The following is a 13,771-nucleotide window of genomic DNA, read 5'->3' as shown; positions in this document are numbered from 1 at the left end:
AGGCTTCCCACCTCTTGAAAAGTGCTGTGGTCAATTCTTTCATCCACCTTGCCATCCTTCTTCACATCCACACAAGTAGCAAACACCTCATACCTGTGGTCAAAGTTAAGGGATGAGGCTCTTACAGCATTACATGCTGGTTACCCATACCTGCCTGACTTGTAGTCAAACCCTGACCATTGACCAACTTTAAAGTTTTGCATAACCTGAGGGGTGTGACTGCCTCCTGGAACAAAGTGTCCAGGTAGCCCCCCCCCCCCCCAACAATGCCCCACAATGTCCACAACTCGGACTCCAGAGACTTGCTGCAACTATGGTTGTCTAGGATTTCATTGCATTCCACAGATTCCCATATGCTGCAGTGATGGCACACCACCAGCCCTGCTATTCCTTTTCAAGCTTATTAGCTAATTGACCAATTAAATAATTAAATAAATAATTTACACAGATAAAGTAATAGAAAGCTGCACTCACCTAGTTTGGAGACAAAGGAAGAAACGTCACCAACTGCTGGAGGCTGAACAAAAAGTTTAAAAAGCAGCGCTTCTTTGCCCCTCCGCACCGAATGCCAACATGACCCAAATTCCGAATTACACACACTGTCCAGGCCTCACTCCAGCATGGTCTTCTCTCCATGCGTTCCCTTACACTGGTGTCACACTGGTGAAATGTATGCCACAAGCATATCGGCTGAAAGGATGCAAGTTTCATTTTTAAGTAGTCCTTTTCCTACATGAACTGCTGAGCATGCCGAAGAGCCTCAACTACCCTTGACATTGCCATTGGCACTATTTGTGATTTTCCGCAGTCAGTCAGCATATACCTTGCTAACCCATAGCTGGGGATTTGACTTTTTCCTAAGATTGTCAGTTGAGGCTGATGAGCCCTATACATGCAGAGCTATCTGGTTAGAGGCGCCAAATATCCACCTCCACACTCTGCCCACAGTTCTAAACAGGGATTAACACATAATCCCAGCAGTACAGAAGGAGGCCATTCGGCTCATCGAATCTGCACCGACCCTCCGAAAGAGCACTCTACCAAGGCCCATACCCCTCATCCTAACCCTGCAAATTGATCATGGCAAATCCACCTAAGCTGCACATCTTGGACATGAACGAAGTCCCCACCCCCCGGGTGCTGCTGCTATCGGTTTCCTGCGCTGCTCCCTGAGAGTCTGCAAGCGACTTTCTCCCCCGGGGGCTCCCTGGTCACCCCCCCTTGCCCAGTTAAGTCTCCTCTGCTCTACTTCTCAGCTGCCCCCCCCCCCCTTCGGACCTCCTCTGCCCCCTGAGGCCTGACTTGCCAGGTCAGCCCTGCGCCTGGCCCTAGCCCTCCCCTCCTCCTACTCTCCCTGGCGCCCCCTGACCTACACGAGCTACGCTGACCCCTGCCCTTGGTGCCTGTCTGTAGAAGAGTCTATTTCAGCCACTGACCAAATGGTAATTTTTGAGGATGAAAAGCATCTTGAGTCTTTGGCTCACTTTTAAGCTTTCTAGAACTATTCTTAAAGACCCAACAAGGAGTCAAGAACTGGAATAGAAACTAACCATTTGAAATGCTGATATCCCAGAGAACAATATTACCATCAAACTCGCTATTGGAATTAAGATCTCCTCTGATATCCTAGAGGACAATATTGCCATTGAAGATTCTTGGAAAAGGTTAAAGGATGTTACTTACAGCACTGCAGCTAAGATCCTAGCATTCATTAAAATGTAAGTGCCAAGATTGGGTCGGCGAAACATGGGCAAGTTTCAGGGCAAAGTGTACAACATTCACAGTCTTGCACATCTGACAAGAAATCACCAACAAGGAACACCAGATAGCAGCGCACCAAACACATGCTGCAGGCCAAACTAAGCTTCTTCTCGATCGTTTGCAAGCAGAAGTCACAAAGACCAGGAGCTGATGACACCCTACTGAAGTATTCAAATATGGAGGGACTCACATGGTTAGGAAACTCGCTGGTCTGTTCTGCCTAATCTAGAACCAGGCACAGTGCATCAAGACTACAAAGACGCCTCCATCTTTACAAACAAAAAAAGGAGCAAGTCCATCTGTGGCAATCATCACAGAGTCACTTCATTCAACAGCAGGAAAAATTCTTACAAGGGTTATTCGTAATAGAATTATCATTGACCTCATTGCTTTTGTTTACCTAGAATCTCAGTGTGGCTTCCATGTAGAGTGGGGAGCAGTGGACATGATCTTTCATAGAATCCCTGCAGTGCAGAAGGAGGCCATTTGGCCCATCGAGTCTGCATCGACCCTCCGAAAGAGCACTGTACCCAGGTCTACTCCCCCATCCACCCGCCCTATGCTCAAAACCTAGCCTACACATCCCTGGACATCAAGGGGCAAATTAGCATGGCCAATCCACCTAACCCGCACATCTTCTAATAATAATAATCTTTGTTAGTGCCACAAGTACGCTTACATTAACACTGCAATGAAGTTACTGTGAAAATCCCATAGTTGTAACATCTCAAAGTTTGCAGATGATACCAAATTAGGTGGGAGGGTGAATTGTGACGAGGATGCGGGGATCCTACAGCAAGATCTGGACAGGTTGGGTGAGTGGGCAAACCATGGCAGATGCAGTATAATTTGGATAGTGTGAGGTATTCACTTTGGAAGCAAAAACAGGAAGGCAGATTACTACCTGAATGGTTATAAATTGGGAGAGGGGAGTGTGCAGCGGGACCTGGGTGTCCTTGTGCACCATTCGCTGAAGGTAAGCATGCAGGTGCAGTAGGCGGTAAAGAAGGCTAATGGTATGTTTGCCTTCATTGCAAGAGGTTTCGAGTATAGAAGCAGAGATGTGTTGCTGCAATCGTACAGGGCCTTGGTGAGGCCACACTTGGAGTATTGTGTGCAGTTTTGGTCTCCTTCTCTGAGGAAGGATGTTCTTGCTCTCGAGGGAGTGCAGTGAAGGTTTACCAGACTGATTCCAGGGATGGCGGGACTGTCATATGAGGAGAGATTGATTAGGTTGGGATTGTTCTCGCTGGAGTTCAGAAGAATGAGGGGGGATCTCATAGAGGCTTATAAAATTCTAAGAGGACTAGATAGGGTAGATGCAGGGAAGATGTTACCAATGATGGGTGTGTCCAGAACCAGGGGTCACAACCTGAGGATTCAGGGTAAACCATTTCAGACATTTCTTCACACAAAGAGTGGTGAGCCTGTGGAATTCATTACCACAGGAAGTAGTTGATGCAAAAACTTTGAATATATTCAAGAGGCGGCTGGATATAACACTTGGGTAGAATGGGATCAGAGGCTATGGGGAGAAAGCAGGTTAGGCTATTGAGTTGGATGATCAGCCATGATCGTGATGAATGACGGAGCAGACTCGAAGGGCCAAAAGGCCTCCTCCGGCTCCTATCTTCTATGTATCTATGTCACACTACGACACCTGTTCGGGTAGACGGAGAATTCACAATGTCCAATTCACCTAACAGCATGTCTTTCTGGACTTGTGGGAGGAAACCGGAGCACCCGGAGAAAGCCCACGCAGGCAAGGGGAGAATGTGCAGACTCCACACAGACAGTGACCCAAGCCGGGAATCGAACACGGGCCCCTGGCACTGTGAAGCAATAGTGCTAACCATTGTGCTCGTTGGACTATGGGAGAAACTGGAGCACCCAGAGGAAACCCACGCAGATACCGAGAGAATGTACAAACTCCGCACACACAGTCACCCAAGGTTGGAATTGAACCGGGTTCCTGCCGCTGTGAGGCAGCAGTGCTGCCTCCTTTGCAGAATGTCAAATTCACGGAAAGTCCTGTGTAGCTAATAAGGACCACTATTTGGTGTTCATTGATCTGACCAAGGCTTTTGACACAGTAAACTGAGAGGGACAATGGGAAGTTCTGTATTAGTATGGCTGCTCTGAAAAGTTGATCAGGGTCATTCACTTGCTTCACAACGGCATGATGCAAAGTAGTACATCACTAGATGCGTTTCTTGTTATTAATGGCATCAAACAAGTCCATGTATAGGCTCCAGCTCTGTTGCTGTATACCTCTTGACTATACTCCAGTACACACTCAAAGCACTTAGAATCATGGAATCCCTACAGTGCAGAAGGCAGCCATTCGGCCAATTGTGTCTGCACCAACCCTCTGGAAGAGCACCCAAGCCCACTCCCCCGCCCTACCCCAATAACCCCCTAACCGAACCTACACTAAGGGGCAATTTAGCAAGGTCAAATCACCTAACCTGCATATCTTTGGACTGTGGGAGGAAACTGGAAACCCACGCAGACACGGATGAAAGTGCAAACTCCACACAGACAGTCACCCAAGGCCGGAATTGAACCCGTGTCCCTGGTGCTGTGAGGCAGGAGTGCTAACTGCCACTATGCCATTGTGCTGCCCATCTTGACACAGGAGTACACATTCATTTCAGGACAGATGACAACCTCAACTTGAGGTTGCACAACTGTTCCTAAATAGTGACTGAGTGACTCTTGTTTGCACACTCTTAACATATACTGTGGAGGACATCTAACTGCTTGTTGATCACTTTTCCCTTGCCTCAGAGCACTTTGGCCTAATAAGAAGTCTGAAGAAGACCGAGATCTTGCATCAATTCCTTGCTATGTACTACCAAAACTGCACAGTCATTACCAACAATGCACCCTTCTGTTCAATACAGAAATATTTCTATTTTGGGAATATCCTCTCTATTAACATTTTTCTATATGATGAAATCAACCACCTGACATCATTTGCCAGGCTCACTGATAGACTTTGGAAAGAACAAAGACCAAACTCTACCAGGCAGAGATTCTTTATCGGTATGCGTCGGTATGAGATTTGGACAACCTATGGACATCGCATAAAGCAACTAGAAGCATTCCATTATTGCTGTCTGAGCTTTGTTTGCAAAATCATGAGGCAGGACAAAATCCCCAACATTGGGATTTTCACAATGTTCGCTATAGCTGGCATCAATAGCATGCTCATCGGAGCTCAGCTTCACTGAAACAGTCATGTGGTACACATGGAGGATTCCTGCATACCACAGGAAAATACTCCACAGCCAACAGAGCATGGGAACTGACATCACAGGATATCTCTGTAATAACCCAGGAGACACAAAGAAGAATGCTAAACAGCTGAAGTAGTTACTGTGGCGCACAACACAAATGTCCCAGCCTGGGACTATCGGAACTCCCGGTCCGGGTCTGGGAGCAGCATTTAAAGGGCTCGCTAACGAGTCCCAGCTGGGTGGGCCTCCCGTCCACTACCATGCCCCCCTTTCTCCCCCCCCTCCCGTAACCGTGCGGACGATGAGGCCTCCTTCGCTTCTTGGTGCATGCCCTCGGGTAAACTGTCGGTGGAGCTGGATCGGAGGGGGGAGATACGGGATCGTCGCTTCCTGGAAGAGCGTCAAAGGACCACTGAGGGTGCTCCTCTTTGACACTGATGTCCAGCTGAGGGTCAGACGTCTCCATCTCCATTTCTGATCCTGAATCTCTGTCCTCAAGTTTGAGGGGAATGACTCTCGGGTTTCCCATGGACTGAGTCCCCTGGCCAGAGGTGGGCCCAAAGGGTGTTGAGGGCATTGTCACATCTGAAGTTATTTCAACAAGGGATGGTTCCTTGCTCCTAAGGTAGTCCACGTGTTTCCTTACTGTCTTCTCTTTAGTCTTGACCTTGTAGCAAACACGGGGGCGTGCCTCACAACTCCAGGGACCCAGGTTCAATTCCAGCCTCAGGTGACTGACTGTCTATGTGGAGTTTGCACGTTCTCCCTGTGTCTGTGTGGGTTTCCTCCGGGTGCTCTGGTTTCCTCCCACATTCCAAAGATGTGCAGGTTAGGTGGATTGGCTACGCTGTATTGCCCATTCGTGTCCAACGGTTAGGTGGGGTTCTGATTTACAGGGATAGGGTGGAGGCATGGGCTTAAGTGGGATGCTTTTTCAAGGGCTGGTATAGACTTGATGGGCTGAATGGCCTCCTGCACTGTAAATTATATGAAACTGGGCTAATCTTTTCCACTGCGACTTCTGGGATCAAGGGAGATACGTCTCCAAAGTTACGTACATAGACTATGTCTCCTAACCCCACCTCCTGTGGAGCCTTCAGTATCAATTTATTTTCTGAGCTTCTTGCCTTGGCTCCACCTTTCCCCCTAGCTTGGAAAACAATAGGCTGAGTCTGATCTAGAGTACATGACAAGCTTCTCTGGCGCAATTGCCATCATAGTGTGTGGCGTGGTCCTGTAATCGAAGATGAACCGGGCCAATTTGGTGTCTAGGGGACCAACGTTTTTAAAATATTGGATTCCCCCGTTGGAGGATGATGGTAAGGTGCTGTTCGGATATGTTTAATCCTGATAGACTTCACAAATGCCTAGAATTCTCTCTGGTGCACAGGGTCCCACTGTCTGTCATGAGGGCCACTGGTATAGCATGAACACATAATGATTGCGGGAGTTTCTCTATGGGAGTTGTGGAGGACATCCGGTGTATATCCATCCATTAAGAATGGGCTCGTCCAAGATTAAGAACATTGATCCCATGAACAGCCCAGCGAAGTCCCATACCCAAGTTTTCCTAGGCCATTCCCACAGGTGCAGCGAGGCCAAAGGTGGGAGCTTCTGGTTCTCCTGACACAAAGGGCACCATTTCACCAAGTTCTCAATCTCATTGTTAATCCTGTGCCACCAGAGGTAGCTCCTTGCAAGCATCTATACCATGGAAACTCCTGGGTCACCATTGTGTAGCTCCATCAAGATTGGGCGCTGACCTGGGAGGGGTTGACCACACTGGTTCCCCAAGCATGATGCCACCTTCCACACTTAATTCTTGGTGTTTGGATAGGAAGGGCTTCACATCCTTTATGGGGTGTCTCCAAATTCCACCACTTAGGATCATGTGATGCCATTTTGCCAGCATGGGGTCCTTCTGGGTCCACAGCGGGACTCGCTTCGCAGATACAGGCAGGGTATCCAGGAAATTTAGTGTCACTCTGACTTCTTCCACTATTGGAGGTGGGGCCAAGCTTGTAGACAATGATAGGTGACTCAGGGTATCAGCATTGGCAGTGTGTGTACCAGGGCGGTACTTGAAGGAGTACTCATAGGCCGCCAGTAATAGTGCCCAACATTGGATCTGAGCCGAGAAGATGGGAGGAATCACTTTGTCCTCTTAAAAAGGCCCAACAGGTGCTTTTGGTCCATTATTATCATAAAATGCGGGTGAACGTAACCTCAAGATACAGCAACACCATCAGGTCCCCAGCCACACTGAGGCACAGAATTGAGAAGCTGACCTCCACCGCTACAGGACCCGCCTGTGAACAATCAGCGAGACAAAGGCTAAAACTAGCTCCCCACCCTGGCGTGGCGGGGCGACCTGCTGGAATTCTTGACGCTTGAAAAGGTCAAATTTGAACTGAGGGGAAAGATGGAGGGGTTCTACAATTCATGGGCGTTATTCATTATGCACTTTCGAGAATTGGATTACATCGAACATTAGGGGAGAGACATTCACCCTCCGCAGCACCTCACACCACAACCTCTCCTCTAGCATCACCTCCAACTCCTCCCCCCACTTGGTCTTAACCCCCTTCAATGATGTTGCATCCTCCTCCAGAAATCCTCCCATAAATCGCTGAGATCACACTTCCCTCCAACCCCTTCACCGACAGCAACCCCCCCCCCCCAACAATGAGCCTGCCTGAATCCTCACCCACATAGCCTCCTGCTCCTAACCCACCCACATACCTTCTCAGCATTCGGCACTCAACAATAATACAGCAGATTTTGCAGCGCCAAACCTCTTGATTGTCGCTCTCTCTGGAGGACTGTCTTCCGAACCCTTGCTACATTACCTGCTCAGACAAACGACAAAATTCCACCCCCATAAAAAATGCTTTCGGCAAGAAGACCAGCAAACACTGGAATAAAAACAAAACGAACACTGCTTGGACTCGAGCTGCCAGTGATAGGGGGAGGCTATTCCTTCTCAAATCAGCCTTGACCATGCCCACCAGGCTTGTAAAATTCAGTTTGTGGAGCCGGGTCCAATCGCAAGCCACCTGCACCCCAGGTACCTGAAGTGAGCCGTCGCCACATGAAACGGTAATACCCCCAAGCCAGCTCCTGTCCCCGGCGGGGAAACCAAAAAGCACTCGCTCTTCTCCAAATTCAATTTATATCCCGAAAAAGCCCCAAATCGCTTAAGCTGCCCCATTATATCCCCCGCTGTGGGAACCGGGTTGGAAATATACGACAAACGATCATCTGCATACAGGGACACCCTATGCTCCAGCCCCCGTTCACTATTGCCCCCTACTTAGCTGAAATCATCTATGCAATCAGTGGTCAAGGGCTCTAATAGCAACGCAAGCAAAAGGAGGGACATGGGACACCCTGATCATTTCCCTATGCAGATGAAAATATCCCCAGTTCATCTTTTTTGTACATACACCCGCCTTCGGTTCTTTTATAATAACTTGACCCATGCCACAAACTGGTCCTTCATCCTCAGATGGGTCTCCTGCAGCAGCACCACATCGGCTCTCAAATTCTGTAAGTGTGAAAAGCCCCTTGCCCTTTTCACCGGTCCACCCAACCCCCGCACGTTCCACAATACCATTTGGACTGGGGGGGTCTCTCACCACTCCCCTCCTATCAGTCATGACCACCACACGGGGCATATCTGCGCCCCCCCCCCCCACCCGGCCAACTTTGAGGGCCCACCATCCTCCCAAAATGGCCCCCGGCCCCACCCCACAGATGAGACCAAGCTCTGCCCATAGTCACCATCAACCCCCCACCCCCCATCGCAGAAATTCCCCCAACCACTTCCTCATGAAACTGCTCCTCATTTCCCCACCAATCATACCTCTTAGGACCGCCAAAACTTGTCCACACAGGCTCGGCCGACCTTGACTCCTCCATCACCTTGCTCTTGTTCAAGCCAACCTAACACAAAGACCAACAAAGAAACCCCTGCCCCCATACCCAGCCCTTCTAAACAATCAAACATGCTAAACCCCAAACCAAGGGGAAAAAACCCCGACCCATTATCCCATCATCCCCAAACCATTCGCTCCACTCACAACATAAAGTCCAAACGCAATTCAGTTCAAGTCCTTCAGCCCTCACGAATGTCTCTGCCCCCTCCGCCATCTCTAAGAAATGGTCATCGGAGTTATACGTAATTCTCGCTTCGCCGGGTAGACCACCCTGAACCGCACATCATTCTTGCACAACGCTGCTTTCGTCCTATTAAAGGCCAGCTCCACCATGACGAGTGCAAAATTAAGTGATCATTAAAATTAATGTCTCAGTTTCTGAAAGAGCACTATACACTTGAAAAGCACATATACAATGCTTGTTCTTCAACAAAATTCTGGAACTCTACCTAACGACACTAGTACCTTTGCATATGAACTGTAGCAGCTCAAGAAGGCAGTTTATCATTTCCTCAAGGGCAATTGGAGATAATTGCTGACCTAAACTCTATTAATGAATTAAAGAGCTTAGCTGTGATGCGCCGTGTGGATGATATGAATAGCCTGCTACAACATGCAGCCTGACTTGCTTATGAAATAGGGACTTTAAGGAGGCAGCAGAGTTGTGATCACCAGATTTGGTGCCTTCAGCAGAAGGGAAAATTAGTGGGGAGAATAGGTCGGTGATTTTAAAAAGCAAAAGAAACAGATGAAATTGTTCAGAGGTTCCTGAATGAAACATGAGTATTGCTAATTAATCTTTTGTTCCTATATTGTTTATAACACTGACATTTCTCCTGCCCCATTTCATTGATGGATAAGTGTGAAGCGTAGATTTTTTTTAGTGACTAGCTGTTTTGTAAATATCACCATTTCATGTAAGAAATGCCAACATTTTGCATGGCAGTTAAGCATGTACCTAACAATCTGCATTGTTTATTTGGCAACCCAGTGCCCATCAGACTTTGCTGCTGCCTGCATTGTGAAACTAGTCTCCAGGAGTAGATGGATGAGATGAAACCTAGAGTTGATTGAATGTTAATAGATGAGATGGGATTATAGGAAACTAGTAATATTCGTTAACAAATGAATAATAGGTCAAACGCTGTAAAAGGAAGCAGAAGATTGTGACCTTCTGATCAATTTGTTAAAGGAAGTGTTAATCTTGGACTGATCTTCAAATGGATAAGAATGAGTTTTAGTATTCATTTTATGGTTTAGTTTGTTATTGTGATGGAAGGCTAAGGCAAACAAAAACATCGGATGGAGCACAGTTGATGAAATTCTCACCACTTGCTTCAACAACAGTCAAGTAGAACAGAGCTTTAGAGAATATTAAGTGAAAATACCTAAAAGAAAGTTAAAGAATAATTGAGTTTTTTCAAGTTGTTTTCAGTGAAAGGAAGTAAACCACAAGAAGGTAAAGGAGAAAATAGCAACACCAAGCACCAGATTTATCTTGGAAACGTTAGGAGTCATTTTCAGAAACAAATCCGATGATATCCATTGGGAATAGGTAATGTGTTACAGATCACTTAGGGAGTTCGAGTTGCTGTGGCAACATGCACCGTAACATACTTTTGTCTAGAACTATGGACAATGATGGTAGAGGCTCCAACTTTCTTCCATCATTTGGCTGACCAGGAATCTCTCCTCTTACTGTCTGTCTTTGGTGTGATGATTTGCACGTTGATAATAACCTGTTGGATGCCTAGGAACGTACATTCCTTGGCAATCAGGTCCTGGGGTGGAACTTGAACCCGGAACTTCTGGCTCAGAGGCAGGGATGCTGCCCACTGTGCCACAAGACCTCCATAAAAGAGGTAGAAGATTTTTAAAGTAGATTGTACATAGCAGTGAAACTATTTACAGAAGCATTTTAGCCACATATAAGAAGATAGAGTTTGAAAGTCAAAATACATCTTGGAAGGGGTTAATTGCCAGAAAAATGGGAATCGAAGCGACAGATTGTAATAAATTATGTTGAGACCAATGGCCAATTTCTAAATCCAGTTAAATCTGATTTGGAATTGGTATACTATGGAGGCCTGTGTTGAAAAAAAATTTGCTGGTTACTTAGTGTGTAAATATGCCACTTGTTACAAATCGAGGCCTCAAATGTATACCCATATCATATCAGTTATTTGTATTTTTTTCTATCCGCTTTCATATAATGTCAAACTGTACTTGCTGTATTTTGAATTTGTGTTTACAAATCTGATGTGCATCTCTTTAAACACATACAGTGTGGCTGTCTCCAGGTCTAAAGATGTACCACCATTTGGCCCACCTATTCCCAAAGGAGTCACCTTTCCCAAATCAGCAGTATTCAGGGACTTTCTTCTTGCCAAAGTTATTAATGCAGAAAATGCAGCGCACAAATCTGAGAAGTTTCGGGCAATGGCCACCAGGACGAGGCAGGAGTACTTGAAAGATTTGGCAGAAAACTTTGTAACCACGGCTACAGTTGATGCATCAGTGAAATTCAGCTTCATCACACTTGGAGCAAAGAAGAAGGAGAAATCAAAACCCCGGAAGGATGCTCAGCTGTACAGTTTTGGAGCTATTGTGTGGAATGTTATTACTCGGGACTTTGGCCAATCTAATGATATTGAATGTCTTCTCGGAATCTCCAATGAATTCATTGTGCTTGTAGAGCAAGACTCCAAAAATGTAGTGTTTAATTGCTCATGCAGGGATGTCATTGGCTGGACCTCTGGATTAATGACCATAAAGATATTTTATGAAAGAGGAGAATGCATCCTGCTATCTGCTATGGAAAGCTGTGCAGATGATATCAGGGAAATAGTACAGAGGCTTGAGGTAAGACAAAATATTTTTATTGCTATTGATTTTGGTATGATTAACTCTTGTGCAATAAGTTTGGATCTTAACTTTGTGACAGCCTTGGTGCCCTTTCCGTTTGTAACCCTCTGAGTGCTCCTCAGTGTAAATATAAAACAGAGCTGATGTGCAATAATTTAACTAATTTTAGAAATGTTATTCATCTAGAAATGTTCCTTCACTTAGGCTATTATTTTGCTTCTAGCTTAAAGTTTTCTCCACAAATACTTTGATAGAAAATGCATGCCAGAGAAAGCTCATGTTGTACTCAATGTTTTAAATAATTTTTAACTTTGGTGGCATTTGCTCAACAAATTCATGATTGTAGATGCTGATTACAATCACTACGTAGCCTGTATCCTCACCTATTGTTCTTTGTGGCCATAACTGCTGTTAGAATGTACTTTCTGGGTTACCGCTTGCAAATATTAATTTCATTAATTTAGAAATGGAGCAACAACCATCAATAGAACAGCCTGTCATAAGGGTCGGATAAATGTTTATCCCAATCCTTTGAGCTTTAAGGGCAGAGATTCTCCCAGCCTGGGGCGGGGCCAGAATATCCCCACAACCGGGCCACGCCGCCCTGATGCCGGCACGCGATTCTCCGCGGAGTGGAGAATTGGCGCCTTTGACGTGGCGCGGGCCGCTGTACGCGACCGGGCCGCCGATTCTCCGGCCTGGATGAATAATGGTAAGCGGCCGCTCTAAAAAGGCAGTGTCCAGCCGGCGCCATCCACACCTGGTCGCAGCCGGCGGGAACTCTGCGCGCAGGGTCGGGGGCGGCCTGAGGGGGAGGGAGGGGGGCTCCGACCCCAGGGGGTTCCTCCAATGGGGCCTGGCCCGCTGATCGGCAGGCCGGCCTCTCGCTCCACGGGCCTATTTTCTTATGCGCCGGCCCCTGAACTCCCACGCCATGTTACGTCGGGGCCAGCACGTTGTGGGAGGCCACCACGCATGCGCGGGTTGGCGCCGGTGCCATTGCGCATGCGCAGGTCCCGCGGCGCACAGTTCACGCCGCAATGGGAGGCTGGAGCGGCGTGAACCTCTCCAGCGCCGTGCTGGCCGCCTGTAGAGGCCAGAATCGGTACTCCCAGCGGCCCGTTCACACCGTCGTGAAACGCGACAGCGTTTCCAATGGTGTGGACACTCTGCCGCTGAATGGGAGAATCCTGCCCAAGGAGAGGGTGAAACTGGGAAGGCAACCATAAATCTTCTCTTTTTCCTTAATCCTAACCCTTTTTGTAATATCTTTGTGGTGCAGTATCTTATCCTCTCCTTTTCTTATTTGTTTCACTCCCTTCTTCTCCCCTCATACAATTTTGGAAAAAATAATTGAACAAATAGAAGTTAATGAAAACTGTTAGCTGCCTGATGCTGAAGGAGCCTAGGAAATTTGGTATACTCCACATGCTCAGTCTGCACAATCTACCAGTCAGAGCTCTGGTCAAACCTTCACAGTGGCGAGGCTAAAGACTCAAAGTAAAAGCTTTACTGAAGATGATAAAGGACTTGAAAAAGTTCAAATATATATGTTAAATCATGTTGTGCAGAGAAAAGATACTTAGATTTTGGTTAAAAACTTATTTTGGACATTAAATATTTCAGCCGTAGGGGAAAAATAGCAGAAGTAGTAGTTTTCCGAAGGAATTTGTAATATACAGGAGAACGTTTATACAGCAAAGTGTGGTGGTGACAGAGAGAGCTGTGATAGGTCAGTGATCAAAGTAAAACAGCAGGGTAGTAATTAATGGAAGCAGTTATGCACGGGCACCAGTTCCATGATAGATTATTTGAGCTCAATAGGGTTGGGAGAGCGTGGGGAAGTCGGTTTGGATAAGTATTTATTTTCACAGTGAATGGCATCTTTTACCAAAATATGTAACAAATATTAATTCTCGAAAAGGGTGCTTGGACGTGTTTCTGAGAATGGAGAACAGCTCAAGT

The 13,771-nt window shown here is 46.8% G+C and overlaps 1 protein-coding gene across 4 annotated transcripts in view; it reads left to right on the top strand.

The window, feature by feature from the left end:
- The window catches only part of sipa1l2 (signal induced proliferation associated 1 like 2), an 825,665-nt gene that overhangs the window by 438,084 nt on the left and 373,810 nt on the right, over nucleotides 1–13,771 (top strand). For all 4 annotated transcript variants that reach the window (XM_072498538.1, XM_072498535.1, XM_072498536.1 and 1 more), the window contains exon 9: nucleotides 11,227–11,803. In XM_072498538.1, coding sequence (XP_072354639.1) covers nucleotides 11,227–11,803 — 577 coding nt within the window. The remainder of the gene's footprint in view (nucleotides 1–11,226; nucleotides 11,804–13,771) is intronic.

Source organism: Scyliorhinus torazame, chromosome 4 (assembly GCF_047496885.1).
Source record: "Scyliorhinus torazame isolate Kashiwa2021f chromosome 4, sScyTor2.1, whole genome shotgun sequence".
Lineage (NCBI taxonomy): Eukaryota > Metazoa > Chordata > Chondrichthyes > Carcharhiniformes > Scyliorhinidae > Scyliorhinus > Scyliorhinus torazame.
Note: the sequence above shows the minus strand (reverse complement) of the source record. Positions and strands in the feature narration are given on the sequence as shown.